The sequence below is a fragment of the Pelodiscus sinensis genome, chromosome 7 (assembly GCF_052426305.1).
Source record: "Pelodiscus sinensis isolate ZL-2025 chromosome 7, ASM5242630v1, whole genome shotgun sequence".
NCBI lineage: Eukaryota > Metazoa > Chordata > Testudines > Trionychidae > Pelodiscus > Pelodiscus sinensis.
Window position 1 is genome coordinate 41,336,619 of NC_143058.1, and position 15,522 is coordinate 41,352,140.

Below are 15,522 nucleotides of genomic sequence, written 5' to 3' on the forward strand. Positions count from 1 at the left end.
TAAAGATGTTTTAAAATGAAAACTTTATTATTGTTAAGACAGGCAAATGAAAATTCCCCAACCATAAGGCAGTAATAGGGACTTAATAAGTCCCACAATAATGAAACTGTACCAGAATATCAGCTCTAATCCATGAAAGAATCTGCAATGAAATTCTGATAACAAGCAGCATATTGTGGTCATTTCTGTCCATCAACAAGCCCCTTAATCTTACAAATTGATTAAAATGCCAAAGAGAGATGGGATGAAACCAGATCTAGTGCTAAGATTTAAAAGACTTACGGCAGCCTCTCTCATCTGTTCCATCAGTGCAGTCTTTAACTCGATCACATATGTAACCATTCGGGATACATTGTCCATTTGAACATGTGAACTGCTGAGTTGAGCATGTCCTCCCCGCTGTAAGAAACAGTTAATTTAGATTTTCACCAGTGAGGGATCTACATGCAACAAAGTAGTTCTCCTTTTCCCTGTTTTATTACTCAGTCTTGGACTGGAATAAAAGCCACTTGCCAACCAACGGGCAGGCCATACAGCTATAATGCTCCAACACATCCCAGGGCTTCGGAGCACTTAATCTGCATAGCCATGGATCATGTGACCCATCTCCAATTAGTCTTCCATGCTGAGGGCCGGTTTGTAGTCTGCCCAGCACAATAGGATTCCCAGTCCTGACTGAGATCTCAGAATCCCAATTTCAAAATAAGTTAATTGGAAATAAGCTACACAATTGACGGAGCTCAATTTGTGAAGCTTATTTTGAGTTAAGCCCTGCTGTGTAGAGGCACCCATATTGGTTGTTTCTATGGAATAAACACAACTGATATGTATTAGCTACACTGTCTGATTGCTTGAGCCTCAACACCTCTTTCATTACAGATTACGCACTTACTGAATTCAAACAGGTAGTTACAATATTTCATACCTTATCATTAACACTGAGAAAAGAAACTGGTGTAAAGCTATTATACTTTAAATAACTTATTTTACTAAAGAAAGGGGAAACTAAATATACTTATTAATAAATGCCACTCCATATGTGATAAACTTAAAAAACAACAAATGTTCTGGTAGCATATGCCAATCCATATGTGATTCATATCTAAAGTATCATCAAAATATTTCCCTTTCAAACGGAAATATTAATAGTACTTATGTAGTAGCTTTAAGATAACTAAGTGATAATGGAACATAAGACTATCAGCAGATGTCAGGACTTTATAGCAGTGATTCTCAAAGTGGGGGTACGCAGACCACTTGTGATCCGTGGACACCTTGCAGGTGGTCTGCGGCTCAAGCTCAAGTCTCCCCTTAGTCTCCCCTCAGCAGGCAGCCCACTCTGGTGCTCTAGCCTCATGCCTTCCCTCCCCTTCCACTCCACCACACACACCCACAAGGCTGGAGCATGCCAGTGCTAGCTTCCTGCTGGGGAGTGAGAAAGCCCTGAGCCTCGCTGTGCAATCCGGCTCCTGGAGAAGAAGCATCTCCATGCCAGATTCTGAACAATGGGAGCAGTGGGAGGCCGTATTATATGGTGGCTGGGAGTAGTGGGGGGTGCAAAGACAGGTAAGTGGCCCCTTCACCTCATGCCCAGACCCTGCATTCCATCCCCCTCACACAGACCCCCACCAAGATCCTACACACCCAGCCTGGTCCTGCACCTTTCCTCCTGGCCAGACACCTACCCCTACTCTGCTCCTGCATCCTCCCCCCAAGCCAGATACTCTATCCTCACCCTGCTCCTGCCCCCCCATCAGACACTCTATCCCCAGCCAGCTCCTACACCCTGCTCCTGGACCAGATACCATACCCCCCATGCTCCTGCCCCCTTCCTATTGGCCAGACACCCTACACCCAGCCTACTCCTACACTCTGCCTCCCACCCAGACCTTATTCCTGCACCTATCTCCTGCCCAGATTCTGGCACCCTCATCCCACTCACTGGCAGCTCTGTCTTGCACACTGAACCCCTCATTTTGGTCCCACCCCAGAGCTTGGGGGGTCCACAAAACCCAATAACCCCAGAACCCCAAAAGAGTTAATCTGACCTATGAAAAACCCTGAACCTCAGTCCTCCCTGTCCCCCATGGGGCTTGAGTGTCAGGGGAGTGAGGTGTCTCAGGTGGGGGCCATATCAGAGAGAGGTGGGAGGTTTGGAGGGGTTTTTTGCTTCTCACTTATATGGTCCCTGATTGATTTTTCTGTGGGTCAGTGACCCCTGGTCCAAAAAAGGTTCCACACCCATGCCATAAATAAAGACATATATCAGTCATGGAAAAAGTAATGGGGAACTTACAGCCAGATTTCAAAAACAGAATAATGAATTTACATCATTTTGTGAACAGTTATACACTTCTCAATCATACTCAGTTAGGAGCCTCTTCATTCATTCTTTATTAAAACTTTTCATTTTATATATATATATATATATATTGTCTTTTTTATTATTTAAGCAGGAAAGCCAATTATTTTTCTATTTTATTGAAAGATTTTGAAAGAATATGTTTACCTAAATAATGCCTATTGAGATTTATTTGATCATATTTTATATTTCATTATTATTTTAGTGTACAGGCCGTCCTCACTATAAGTCCAAGTTATGTTCCAAAAAAATTGGACTTATAGTGAAACAACTTAAAGCAGGGAATTTTTTTTCCACGACTGACTCCCATTTGCAAAATTGCTTTGGTTTTGTTTTGGGTATTTTTGAGCAACTTAAAGTGCAGGGAATGGGAGGACTTATAGCACATCAGTTCCTACAAACATCAACGACTTTAGTGTGAAACAGATTTATGCCAGGGTGACACATACAGGGGACGCCCTGTATTCCATTTTCAGCAACTGTTTATTACAGACTTCGCTTTGATAAAAAGTTGCTATGCTTGTACTAGCCTTGTTTATTTGTGTGTGTGTGCATATGTGCTTTACGTTATCAATATATTCACATACAAGTGGTTTGCAACTTTCATGATGCTGGCATAATGTTATGAGGGATGTACTTACGACATTGTTGATGTTCATCTGAACCATCTTCACAGTCCTCCTCATCATCACAAACCCATGACTGTGGAATACACTCTCCATCAGTCTGACACTGGAACTGATTTCCCTCACAGGTAGGTTGTGCTAGTACAAACAAGCAAATAATTTATTATTTCACAGTGTTTATTCAGGAGAGCATACTTCAAGTGCATGAACTAAACATCTAAGACACCTGTAGTCACATGAATAGGAACAGAACGTTCTGCCCTGGGACTGCAGTTCTTGGGCAAGACCTGAAACTTTTAAGCTAATGGGAGAGGCCTCTTCCAAATGAAGCACATGATTTTCCTTAGTGGATTAATGATGCAAGAGTGGTGTTGGAACAGTTTAAGTTCTACTGTCTTTTGATTGCTTTATAGATGGTTATTAAAAAAAGAGAAAGGAAAAAAAACAGGGAGCACAGAGAGAGACAAAATAAATGTTTGAACCAACTCTGGAACAGTTTGCCTAGGCCTGGTTAATACACCTGTTGCGGTTCACTAGCATAACACCATCCAGTTTTATTTGTGCAGGGTCTTGCTGTTTAATGATGCTTCTCCCTGAGATCATATCTTTAGACTTTGCCAGTTCACAAGCATTGTAAACTAACCCAGCAACAGCCAGGGCCCATGAGATGAGATTTAGGGATTACCTATGTAAAGAAGTGATGTGATGCTGTATTGAAGCTTGATAAATGAAGAATGCATCCTTATATTAGCTTCAAGGAAAGGGTTTAACTGTGCATCATAAATAATATTTTGGATTCATACTTCAGGAACAAAAATGAATACTTGAGTTTCATTTTAAAAATATACTTGTGTACTGTCGATTTAAAATGTGAGTAGGTACTTATATGGCCTCATCACTATTCTATGTATCATTAAAAACAAAACAAAATGATTAAACAAAACCGAAATTCATCCTCCCCCATCCCGTATCTTTTATTTTTATGGTCATATGTAAGAAGATAAAAACAAAAACAACTTCACTTATTTAGACAAACACACTAGGAGTAAGATTCTGGTCTGACTGAAATTAATAGAAATTTTGCTCGGTAGTTTGTTCAACCATGGGTCTTGTCTCAGTGGAAATCATTCAGACTTAAATATCTCAGGTGACATGGCCAGTGCTAGCAGAATGGCAGTTATAATGCAAGATATTCTTCATCCAAAACACTCCTAGCTTTGTACTTGCCTGACCTATTAATCAGAAAATCAACCAGTCTGGCTGCAGGAACTACTCCCCAATTACTGCAGGGCTCAAGCTGAGAAGAGCCAATCCAATATGGGAGGAAACAATGTAAATTAGCCTTTTCACCCCAAATCAACTCAAGAACAAAACCTGGCCTAACTATAACATAAGCTAATTGCCACAAATGGTTCCAAAACCTGGAAGAGTGCCAGCACATCGATGGCAAAAACAGATGGTTTTCTGAAAATAGGGAATTGTTGCTTCCTGTTTGTATCATTTGTAATAGACACATTTTAAAAATCTCCACAGTGATTCATAGTGAAGTCTGTCAAGAGCAGGACTGGGCAAGATGCAGCCCAGGGGATGGATCTGGCCCATCTAACACTTTGATCCAGCCCGCAGACTGCATCTGGCCACTTTCTATTTATATCCTGCTGTCCGTGCCACTGAATTTCCAGGTCGTGGCTCAGGCAGCAGGATGCTATTTAAATGGCTCCTAGCTCCCAGTCATGGCTCCTAGCTCCCAGCCACAAGTCTTTTAAATAGCTGCAGCAACCCTGGGCAGCTGCCAGGCAATGCAGTAGCGACAAGGCCAGAGCTGCAAGCCCTTTGCTGTGTTTTTAATTCAAAGCCTCTGTGGGGGAGTCTAGTCCCTAGCTCCACCCCTCCCACCCAGGCTCCACCCCTTCTGGGAGGTAGAGCTGGCCCGTGACCATGTACCAAATTCATTAAGTGGCCCCCCCCTGCAAAAATTATTGCCCACCCATTGTCAAGAGTCACAAGAACCTTTTGTCTCACATGATACAGATAATTAAATGTCTATGATGCCCTCTTGTGGCCTACCTGAAATCATGTGGCCATGAATAGAAAAGGTTGTATCCACACTGACAACTCTGGTGTGCACCATTCAGGTTAACTGCAATAATATCAATTACCCTTCTATATATGACTGGAGCCCACACATATCAGAAGAGATATCCTTATTAGACGTATGACCACAGATATTGGAGGGAAGTGCAACATGTGACCAGAATCTCTTATTAAGATTGAACTGGAAATTTGCCAATATTCTAATTTCCATAGAACCAACACTACAGAACTAAAGAAGCATGAGTCTCAATTAGATTCTAAAGCCATTGTCTATCAAACCAGGAGTTTTATGCCACCATTGTTGTGTGTGTCTCTCTCTCAGAATTAACAGGGTTCCTCATCATGGCATGGTGCACAATGAGCATCATGGTATCTGATAATTCTGAATATTGTAAAAAAAATAAAAAGTGGGAATGCTCTGAATTAACTCTGTGAATATTCCACTTACGACAACCAGCTTCATCCGTATCATCTGAACAGTCCCTTGCGCCATCACACCTCCAGTCAGCAGGAATACAACGACCATTCCCACAGCGGAACTGACCACTTCCACATCCTGCAACCAAACAGCAAACCAAGAAGCTTGGATACAGCATCACATCAGAATGGATATAGGAGTCTGGCTACATTTTACATTTCACATTGTAAATACACATTAAGAGAAATCATTGTAAACATACTTTTTCAGATAAAACAGTGGGCCAAATTCCAGATTTAGTTAAATCCATGCCAGTCCAATGAATTTCAGTAAAGTTGCCCTGATGTGAGAACCAAATCTGACCCAACATTCAAGTGCAATAACTCTTAATATAGTAAAGCCCTTCTAACTAGCCTGTTGGATAGTCTCCTTTATAATCTTTAATAGTAAAAGAAAAAAAAGCCAAGGAAAGATTAACCAAGTATGGAAGAGTATTATGACAAAAAATGTCCATTTTCATTTCATAAACTCGGGTTCTAGAGACTTAAATGAAAGAGTAAAAAGGTTATCTATGTCATTTCTAGAGGCTAAACATCAATCTCCCATCTTCATTCCCATCCCCTTGTAGGGTTAACCCATGTAGCTGTTGAGGAAATCTCATTTTGCCAGCTCTATGTCCAGGTTTCATAACATGGAAACAGATTTTTTAAAATTAAAACATTATATAGGTTGAACCTCTCTAGTCTGGCACTCTCGGAACCAGAGAATTTGCCAAACCATGAGAGGTCAATATTGTGTAGCAGTATTACCAACACTTCTACTGCATATTAGACTCTTAGAAGACATTTAGGGGTCAATTAGAGCTTAAAAAAAACTGTACAGAACACTGAGATCTAGGACTGGTGGTTGTAAACAAACTTTATGGGACTGAGACACTTGGCCACACCCATGGTAAGTGGACATTCAGCTAACTAATAATATGTCTGACCACAGATGTTTTCAGACCAGAGAATGTCATTACTAGAGAGGTTCAACCTGTATATAAAGTCCTCCTCTCTGAGATACAGAGGAATAGCTCTCCAATCAACATCTAAAAAGCTTTGTTTTAAACACACACACACACACACACACACACACACACACACACACACACACACACACACAAGAATTTGAGCTTTAAAACTCTGAGCAAAATCTGACCTGCTGTTAACCAGATTCTAGAAGCCCCCACCCTATTTGTTATGTCAGTGGACAAAAGATCTGATCACACAATTATTTCTCCCTTATGTAACTACAGCAGATTTGGGCCCTCACCAAACACATCTAATAAAGTCCCTTGATCCCATAAGAGAATGAAATATACTGTTTATAATCACTGGGTGAAACATGATATAAGTCATTGGGGAAAGAGAAGATGAATATTTGGCTAATTTTCTGGTCCCAAAACTGAGAAGTTATAGCTCATAATTAGGTTCAACAAAGTTTCACATAGCCTCAGTCAGCACCCATAAGCAAGCAATGCTGAAAGGACAGAGGTAGTAACAGAGATCAGCTCTTAGAACAACTAAATTAAAGCAATTTCCTGTTTTAATTAATAATCAAGTGATGAAATTACCATTCAATGATTCTAAATGATTTATCCAAAGGAGATAACTTTAGTAAATATAAAGCATATGCACCTACTCTTGAATTCAGAATGGCATAAATAAACAATATACCACCACAACTTTCATGTAAAACCAGACATACCAACACGGTCACATAAGCACAGTTGAGTGATGTATTCCTAAGGGATATAAGCAAACTACTTCATGCAAGGAATGTTCAAATCTGATTGTCTGGTAGTGACATCCTGATTTATAATGTATCCTGCAAATGGTCAAAAACTGCACTCAGATGAATGGTGGTACCGAGTGGTACAGGAGTATGTACACCCAAATACCTTCTATAGACTAATGTATGATGGTGTTTGGTGGTGCAGGTCTGGGGTTGGTGGTGCAGGTCTCTTATCAACTACCTTTAAAACACAGCCACCTCCCTTGCAAAAATGCCCTGAAAGAATGTACAAGTTCATCCTGGAATCCCAGACCTTCACACTAAATTCTGCCCTACAAGACAACATTTCAATTTAAGATTATTAGAGTCTTTCTAAAATTTAACTGTTAAATACAACATATATTAAACAATTTATCAATTAGAACTATTACTGGAAGTAAAACAATCTGTTTCTACATTTATTGCATCAGTAGCATCCAAGAATACAAGAATCCTATAATAGCACTTGTCTGAAAAAGAAATTACAATACAGAGTTTAATGCACATCCAAAGGGTTTCAGGTTTCTAAGTGGGAAAAGTATTTGCTTAAAACAAAATAGCATGGAAAATAATTTCATTGTATATAATATCATTAACCAGTCAATGTTAAGCATTATCTCTAATAGTAACACTTCCTTATGATGACATAAAAAATGAGACAACACTGGTTATACTTTTTTGGAAAGCGTTATAAACACAGCTGTCTTCATATAGTATAAGAAACTATAATTGAATGTTACAGAGTATTTGCAAACCAAGCAGTTCTTTTACTCCCGGTAATACTTTCAAAAATTATAGTTCAAGTCACTCAGAACTACATACAGAAAATGCTGTACCAATGTCCATTTATACAATTAATCAGCAGACCTATTATAATTCATTTAATTATGGTATTAGTCTTTTCAAATGTAATCTACCATGCTTGCTTATTTCTCTTTGAAGGCTACAGTTCTGAAATAGCTTTTCAAAAAAGCAAAACAAACTGATGCTTCACATACAATTACTTTGTCTCCTTTTAGTACAAAAGTGCTAGTACATTAGCTAGTACAAAATGATTGTTTATTTAGTAAAAAGGCAAAGGGTTCTGGTTGAAAATAAATTATGGATGATAAAGAAGCAACAGTAATCTGCAGGTTCAAAGGCATTTCTCACCAAGATTTTAAAAGGTATGGTTTTTTAACTGTGATCAAAAGGAATTCTAGCCATCAAAAGGAGAAAGTATGTAGTGTACATGCAATTATTGTAACCATTGCTAGAAATGTCCGCAATCCAGCAGTAAAGTGACTGATTAAATCAATAAAAATAATTTCAAAAGCAGCTCTGAGTGACAACCCATTGAAACATGCCCCTTGATTCAAAATAGAAACTGACATCATTCACTAAAACCAGCTTCTGAAGGCTTTATAATAGCTTATATTCAAGTGCTGAACTTATGTAAGAGACAGTTACCCTTGTTAAACTAAAGTAATAATTTGGAAGCATATTCTGGAACTATTACTCACAATGAGCAGCACTTACTCACACGAGTAGTCCCTCACAGCTAATAGGACTACTTGCATTAGTAAGTTCCAAATCACACAGGGATGCAGAATCTGTTGTTGTCCTAGGAAGGATATTTTAGAAGAAGATATTTAGGAGTGTACTCTTGTTAATTGACATTGTTTACTTGGAGGACTGGATTCACGGAGGGGTAACCACCAACACATATTGAATCAGAGTTTCTTTTTAGTAAGTGCCTTTTTAAAAATGGCAAGGCAATTCATAAATCAGTCAGAGACTGCCAAAATTAATACTAATGACCTAATTTTAGTAGAAATTCTGATTTATCCTGGCACATTGCTGATAAAACCAGCCATGTCTTTCAGGCAAACAGAATCCTGTTAGCAAGATCCCTACAGGAAATAGTTGTTGCATTTAAAAGTACACAATAAATAATTAAAATTTAGACTTCATTGTCTTTCTTCAAATTTGCTAAGATGAAGTATGTAGATGAATACTGAACATTCAAAATCCAGAGATTTATTTTTTTGTTTTAATTTGATTATATTTTTTCCATGGAACTGTGAAACTATCACTCAAATACATACCAAAAAGGCACATTGTAAGATTTTGTGAATTCCACAAGAATCCATGCAGAGTCCAAAGTCTTTTTAAATAATGGTATGACTTCTGATTTTTCAAAAACTGATGAATACCTGTTTTAATTGTTAGAGATTGAAGAAAGCAACTGGGAAAAAAACAAAGTTCCTACGTTCACTTTATTATAATGCAATGTGGCACAGAAAAATCCAGACCATAGCTCAAAATGTATCCCCTGCCTGAGGAATACAGAGTACCGTTCCTGAGGATTCTACTAGACTTCCTTTCTGTGGACCTTATGCTACAACTTCTGCTGCCCCTTCTGTAGCTGTCTGTGTCTGGGATTTGTCTTGTAATAGTCTCCCGAGTAGATGTCTGAGATTCACAATCCACTTAGATCAAAACAGAGAAGGCCAATTTCCATGGCACAAAGTAAGCTACTTGTACAAACAATTATGCAAGACCATGACTTTCTATTAGGCTAAAGCATCATAGATGGATCCAATGAGGAGCAAAAGATTCAAGGACAAATTATGAACCAAGCAAAATACTTTTAACCATGGGATAGTGATCCTGGCCTTTAATTCAATGTTAAAGTTGAAATTATATTTGGTGCCAAAAAATAGGCACCAAAAACACTGTACCTTTAGCTCGAAATAAGATACTCAATTTGAGCTATGCAAATTGCATATCTTATTTCCATCTAATTTTGAAATAAACCACGATTCTGAAACGTCCCTTAACCCTCATGGAAAGAGGGTTACATCCCTTAACCCTCATGGAAAGAGGGTTATAGGAACATCAGAATAGTGAGCCTGTTTTTCGAAATAACGGTCTTGCTCAAAAGACGCAGAATAGTTATCTCGGGATACCAAAATAGTGCCGCTGACTAGATCTACCCATACAGAATATCAAGCCTTAGACTACCACAATACCACTTCTGTATAGCTGTATTATTCAATGCACTTGTTTGTATTGCTCAAGACAAATTAGAGCAACATTCTCAATTATATCAGTATAAATCTGGAGTAGCTCCCTTTGGCTATGTCTACACTGCAGGAATTTGTCGGCAGAGGCAATGCAAATGAAGAGCTCATTAGCATTTCTCACACTCATTTGCATAGTCTCTTCTGATCCTTTTTGTGGAAGAGATTTTTGTGCAAAAAAAAATTTAAAAAGCAGTGTAGAAGGGGACATTTTGCGCAAAAAAAACCCTTTTGTGCAAGATCCCGTATACCTCCTTTTTTGAGGCATAAGGGTTCTTGCACAAAAGGATATTTTTGCGCAAAATGTCCCCTTCTACACTGCTTTTTTTTTTTTTTTTTTTTTGAGCAAAAACCTCTTCTGCAAAAAGGATTGGAAGAGACTATGCAAAAGAGACAGCAAAAAATGCTAATGAGTGCTTCATTTGCATTGCCTCTGCCAACAAATTCCTGCAGTATAGACATAGCCTTTGTGTTTAATGGGAGTTATTCTAAATTTACATTGGTGAAACTGACAGAGAATTTGGCTCAGTGACTGCATGGGTTTAAAGTATTTAAATGAAGCTGATGCTAAATATAGATACAGTGGCCTCCTATGAAGAAAAAAATAAAGCTACACTCACCAAATAATAGACATTACCCAAAACCACACTAGGCCTTGTAGAACTCTGCCAAGTGGCAGTAGGGTTGCCAGATGGTTGAAACAAAAATACCGAACACCCCCCTTCCCACACCCACACACACACAAAAAACGGGAAAAAATTCTGTTGAAGGGGAAAAAAATGGGGGGAGGGAAGACCAAAGTTGTTGAGAAAAAAAAAAAAAAAGGACTCCAAAAATTCTACCCTGCCCCAAATCCAAAAATTAAAATAAAACAGCATTAAAACAGCATGTTTCCCCTAGGTTTTTTGTGCCGGTAGCCTTGGGGAACCAGGTAAGCATGGACGCTTGGTTTGTGGGGCTGGAGGTGTTGGGAGCCGGGGGAAGGGTGGGTTCGGGGGGGGGGCAGGTATTGTGTCTTTGTAGGGTTGCCAGGTGCCCAGCATTTTCACCTCCTGGCCGGGGAAAACTTCTGAAAATACCGGACTTTTTTTTTTACCAGACAGGAGCTGAAAATAACAGACTGTCCGGGTGAATACCGGACACCTGGCAACCCTAAGTGGCAGTAAGTGGGGAGTAATGCAAAGCCATTCCAGCACAGAGGATTTGGAAGCTGGAGGCATTCTTTAATTTGTTGGTTTGTTGATCCCTCATAGATTTTCAGCAGAAAAGAAGTTTGTTAGGACTTTCTTATTCCTACGCTATATTTGACCAATATTTATATTTGATTCATACTCAAGCCTAAATATTTGCCTAATATTTGGACAAATGTTTAGATTGAAATCCAAAGTCCAAATTCAAACCTTTTACGTTAAGGCCAGTGGTTCTCAAAGTCCACAGACCACTAGTGGTCCATGATGATCTTGCAGGTGGACCATGGGCTCACATCCCTTTGCAGCACAGCTGCTCAGCCCCACATGACCTGCTCCCCCTTGTAAGGTTGGCTTCCTGGTGCAGGAGGGAGCCCTGTGCCTCACAGGCCAGATCTAGCACACAGTGAGAGGAAGCAGCTCCACACGCTGCCACTCCCCTCTTTCAGAGCTGGGAAAATGGCAGTGCAGGAAACCAATCACCTGGAGATTTTTCCTGCTGCTCCCATTGACCAGAGTCCTGGGCACACCTCTATCTCTAGCCTGTTCCTGCACCAACCTCCCCTTCCCAGCCAGAATCCCCACCCTCAGCCCACTCCTGCACCCAACCTCCTGGCCAGACCCTGCACCCTCACCCTGTCCTGCACCCCATTTTGTCATCATGGGTGGTTGGCTGTGGTCCACAGAAGGTTTCTGTTGAGCAGGATGGCCTATAGGTCAAAAAGTTTGAGAACCACTGGTTTAGGCCCAAATGTGACACACAGTGCCAAACACTTAACTAAAATTTGGAAAAAGCTATCCAGAAGACATGTTTGGATGTAATCAATGGCTGTCTTACAAGAAAGACATAGGATCTCTTCTAGGCCTGAAGTCCTAGTGTTTGTATTTAATTAAGTAGAATAATTACTTTTATTCACATTCTATGACATAATAAAGGAACAAGGAACATCAATGAAAGGCAGAACATGTGGCTTCCTGTTTTGCCAGGACACTGCTCTGAGTTCCCTGACATTGATATGAATAACTAGGTCATATTGCAGCCAGTAGCTCTGGGTGTTGAGCTTGCCCAGGAGGACTCCTCAGCCCAAATCTGAGTCGGTCTGAGACCAGGGTGAGTGATGGAGATGAGGTCGCAAAGGGAACTCCCTGTATCACCAACTTTAGATTCTGTCACCAATCCAAAGACAGGATGACATGGCTCGGCACTATGACTGCTAGGTCTAGCAGTTGCTGCTGGAAATGTAAACCGAGGTCAGTTATGTTTGTGGAGGCCTCAGAGAAAGCTGTACTGGTGTTAAAAGCAAATTATTCACACAAAAAATCATGTTAAAAATACCCTTCAGCCATGTTATTGTGCCTAGGTATTACAGGACCCCATAGAACAGATTACCTTTGGACAGCGAGCTTGTTGGGGCAGGGAATTTTTCTTCTTAGACTGAATATCTGGAAACTGACATTTTATTTTGCAGTGGTTGGTTAGTGATTTTAACAAATTAATTAAATAATTACATTATCATTGTAGGAGAAACTGGAGGTGTGTGTCCCAGTATCACTTACACTCCACACTTCTCTCTTTTGGCAGATCTACACATATGGATGAAGCTGTAGTGAAGATTTTCTTTAAGGGAGTATTTCAGATAGTACACAGGCTGGGGAGCTGTGCTGATTGGGAGCCAGAGCTATGAAGTGAGGACATGAAGGCTTCTAAGTAGAACAGCAGTAATATTGCACCTGGGGACTCCAATCATGGATTGGCATCCCATTGTGCTAGGTGCGAACCGCAAATTGTGTATCTTTTTCTGTTTCTTTTTTCAGAAGAGGTTTTTCCAACATTTAGACCATCAACACTGGGCCAAATGTAAAAAAAAACCTTTTCGGAACATCCCTTCTTCCTCGTAAAACGAGGTTTACAGGGATGCCAAAAAACGCGTCTGCTCTTCCGAAAAAAATTCAGAAGAGCAGATACATTTCTTGGATGTGGCAGAGTTTTTCCGGGATACCTCGGGTATCCTGGAAAAACTCTGCAGTCTAGATGTACCCATAACTTACAATCTAAGTATACAAGGTATTGTGCCTCCTGTTCCCCACCATCCGACAGCAACAACTAAGGAATGCCAAATGCATGTTGTGTTATGTCTTTCACATCTCTGAAAAGCATGCTACCATAACTGCAAGTTCATTATAGTAAGTGATAGTACACATCAGTCATATATACTGCACTGCTGGTATATGTAATTTGTAAATGGTAGAATTACAAACAGGATACCTCAAATGTCAGCAAATGCATTTCCTGCTAGTAGATGTGTTGAGTATACTGTGGGATCATGCAGTTCTAGACAAATATAATTTGTCACTCATTCAACACTAACAACAGTTATCAGGGTTTAATGAAAAAATAAATCTATCCTGCAGAAAGTCCAAAAATAAACCAAGTAAGAGAAAAACTTATCCAGGAAAGTTTTGCAGACTTTGTCTCAAATTAATGGGTGCTTCCCCCAAGGAATGAACAAATGTATGTAGTCTTTGAGGAATGTGTGGATTCTGAGTGCAAAAACCCCTTTGCCTTTGTTAGAAAGCATGGAAAACCCAAACTTTTTACCCCATCTATTTGGACACTTCTACAAAGATTTCTTTGCTGTGTTTTCCCTCTATAGAGTCCCCTTGCATGAGTTTCTCTGAAGGGGAGGTGCTTTGTTTCACACATATTGTCCCTGGCTGTCTCATTCCAAATTACAGCTAGCCGAGGAATGCCTGACCAATCTGTGCAGTGATGGAAAGAAATTATAAGGCTCAGTAGGTGAAAGACATATCACAATATGGCTTTCCTGTTGTGTCAAGCCACATGGGCAGTGTGCCTCACCTCTCTCCAGAAAGAATTCAGGCTTTCAGGACACTGGAACTTATTCCACATGGCATTTGGACTAATTAATTTCATTCTGTTTTGCTTTCCTGTACGCAATAAGTTAAAAATGAAGAATATTTCCAGCATTCCTGAACTGTTCTTGGATAATGAGTTAGTTATCTGTTACAGATATAATTATGCATAAATATATAATGACTGTAATCCATCTGCAAAGGGATCTCAAATCCGTATAAAAAAGCCACGATATCTCAAAGTGCTAAACTGTGCATTTACACCTCAAAATCAACTCCTTATTGACTATACTGCCAGCCCAGGGAAAAGTACATGCACTTATCTCTTCCAGCTAATTGAAAGAATGTGTTGCATTTGTTACAAGTATAGATTTAGGACACTTCATAAATAACTCAGACTTCTGGGACCCAGATCATATTGTATGCTGCAGAAAGAAAAAATTAACATGAAAAACAAAGGGTCAAATTTTACACTACCCCTACTTTGAGTTGGATATCTAGATACCCAAGCTTAACTGTAGAACTTCTTCAAAATTAAGCAGAAAGCCAATGGTGAAGACTTTTTTATATCTTGCCAAATTTCAGAAAACATCACTTCTTGCTCCTCTTTCCCAAACAACCTGAGATGATTCCTCACAAATAATTTGATGTATTATTATTACAACTGATTGAGCTGTGGATATTTCAACAGATGGCAAGTGGGAAGAAGAATAATGAGAAGGGAAAATGTGTTTTCTCTTGTTTGTATATTTTTCTTTCTATGAGTTCACCTGGCTATGCAGAGACTGTTCCCAATTCATGACTTCCATCTCAGATATCTCTCTATGATAAGCATTTTGATTTTGTACTGTCAGCTACCCTGCCCCATTCAGAGAGACAAATCCTGCCTTTTGCCCAATGGGTGTAGTCTGATGACAAACTGAAAGCCTTGGGGCAGGTATGAAATTTGTCCCCTTCAACACAGCCCTATTGACCTGATGGGAACTCTCCTCTCCCAAACATAAAAGTCAAACTACACCTATGCTTCTCATAAGTAATTGTACTGAATTTGTATACACTCAGAGCAGATCCCAGGATCCTA

General features: G+C 39.7%; 1 protein-coding gene across 3 annotated transcripts in view; it reads right to left on the bottom strand.

The window, feature by feature from the left end:
* Window positions 1-15,522, bottom strand: part of LRP2 (LDL receptor related protein 2) — a 220,019-nt gene that overhangs the window by 183,833 nt on the left and 20,664 nt on the right. For all 3 annotated transcript variants that reach the window (XM_075933562.2, XM_075933563.2, XM_075933560.2), the window contains exons 2-4: window positions 5,531-5,638; window positions 3,004-3,126; window positions 283-399 (exon numbers count right to left, since the gene is read on the bottom strand). In XM_075933562.2, the coding sequence (XP_075789677.2) occupies window positions 283-399; window positions 3,004-3,126; window positions 5,531-5,638 (348 nt within the window). The remainder of the gene's footprint in view (window positions 1-282; window positions 400-3,003; window positions 3,127-5,530; window positions 5,639-15,522) is intronic.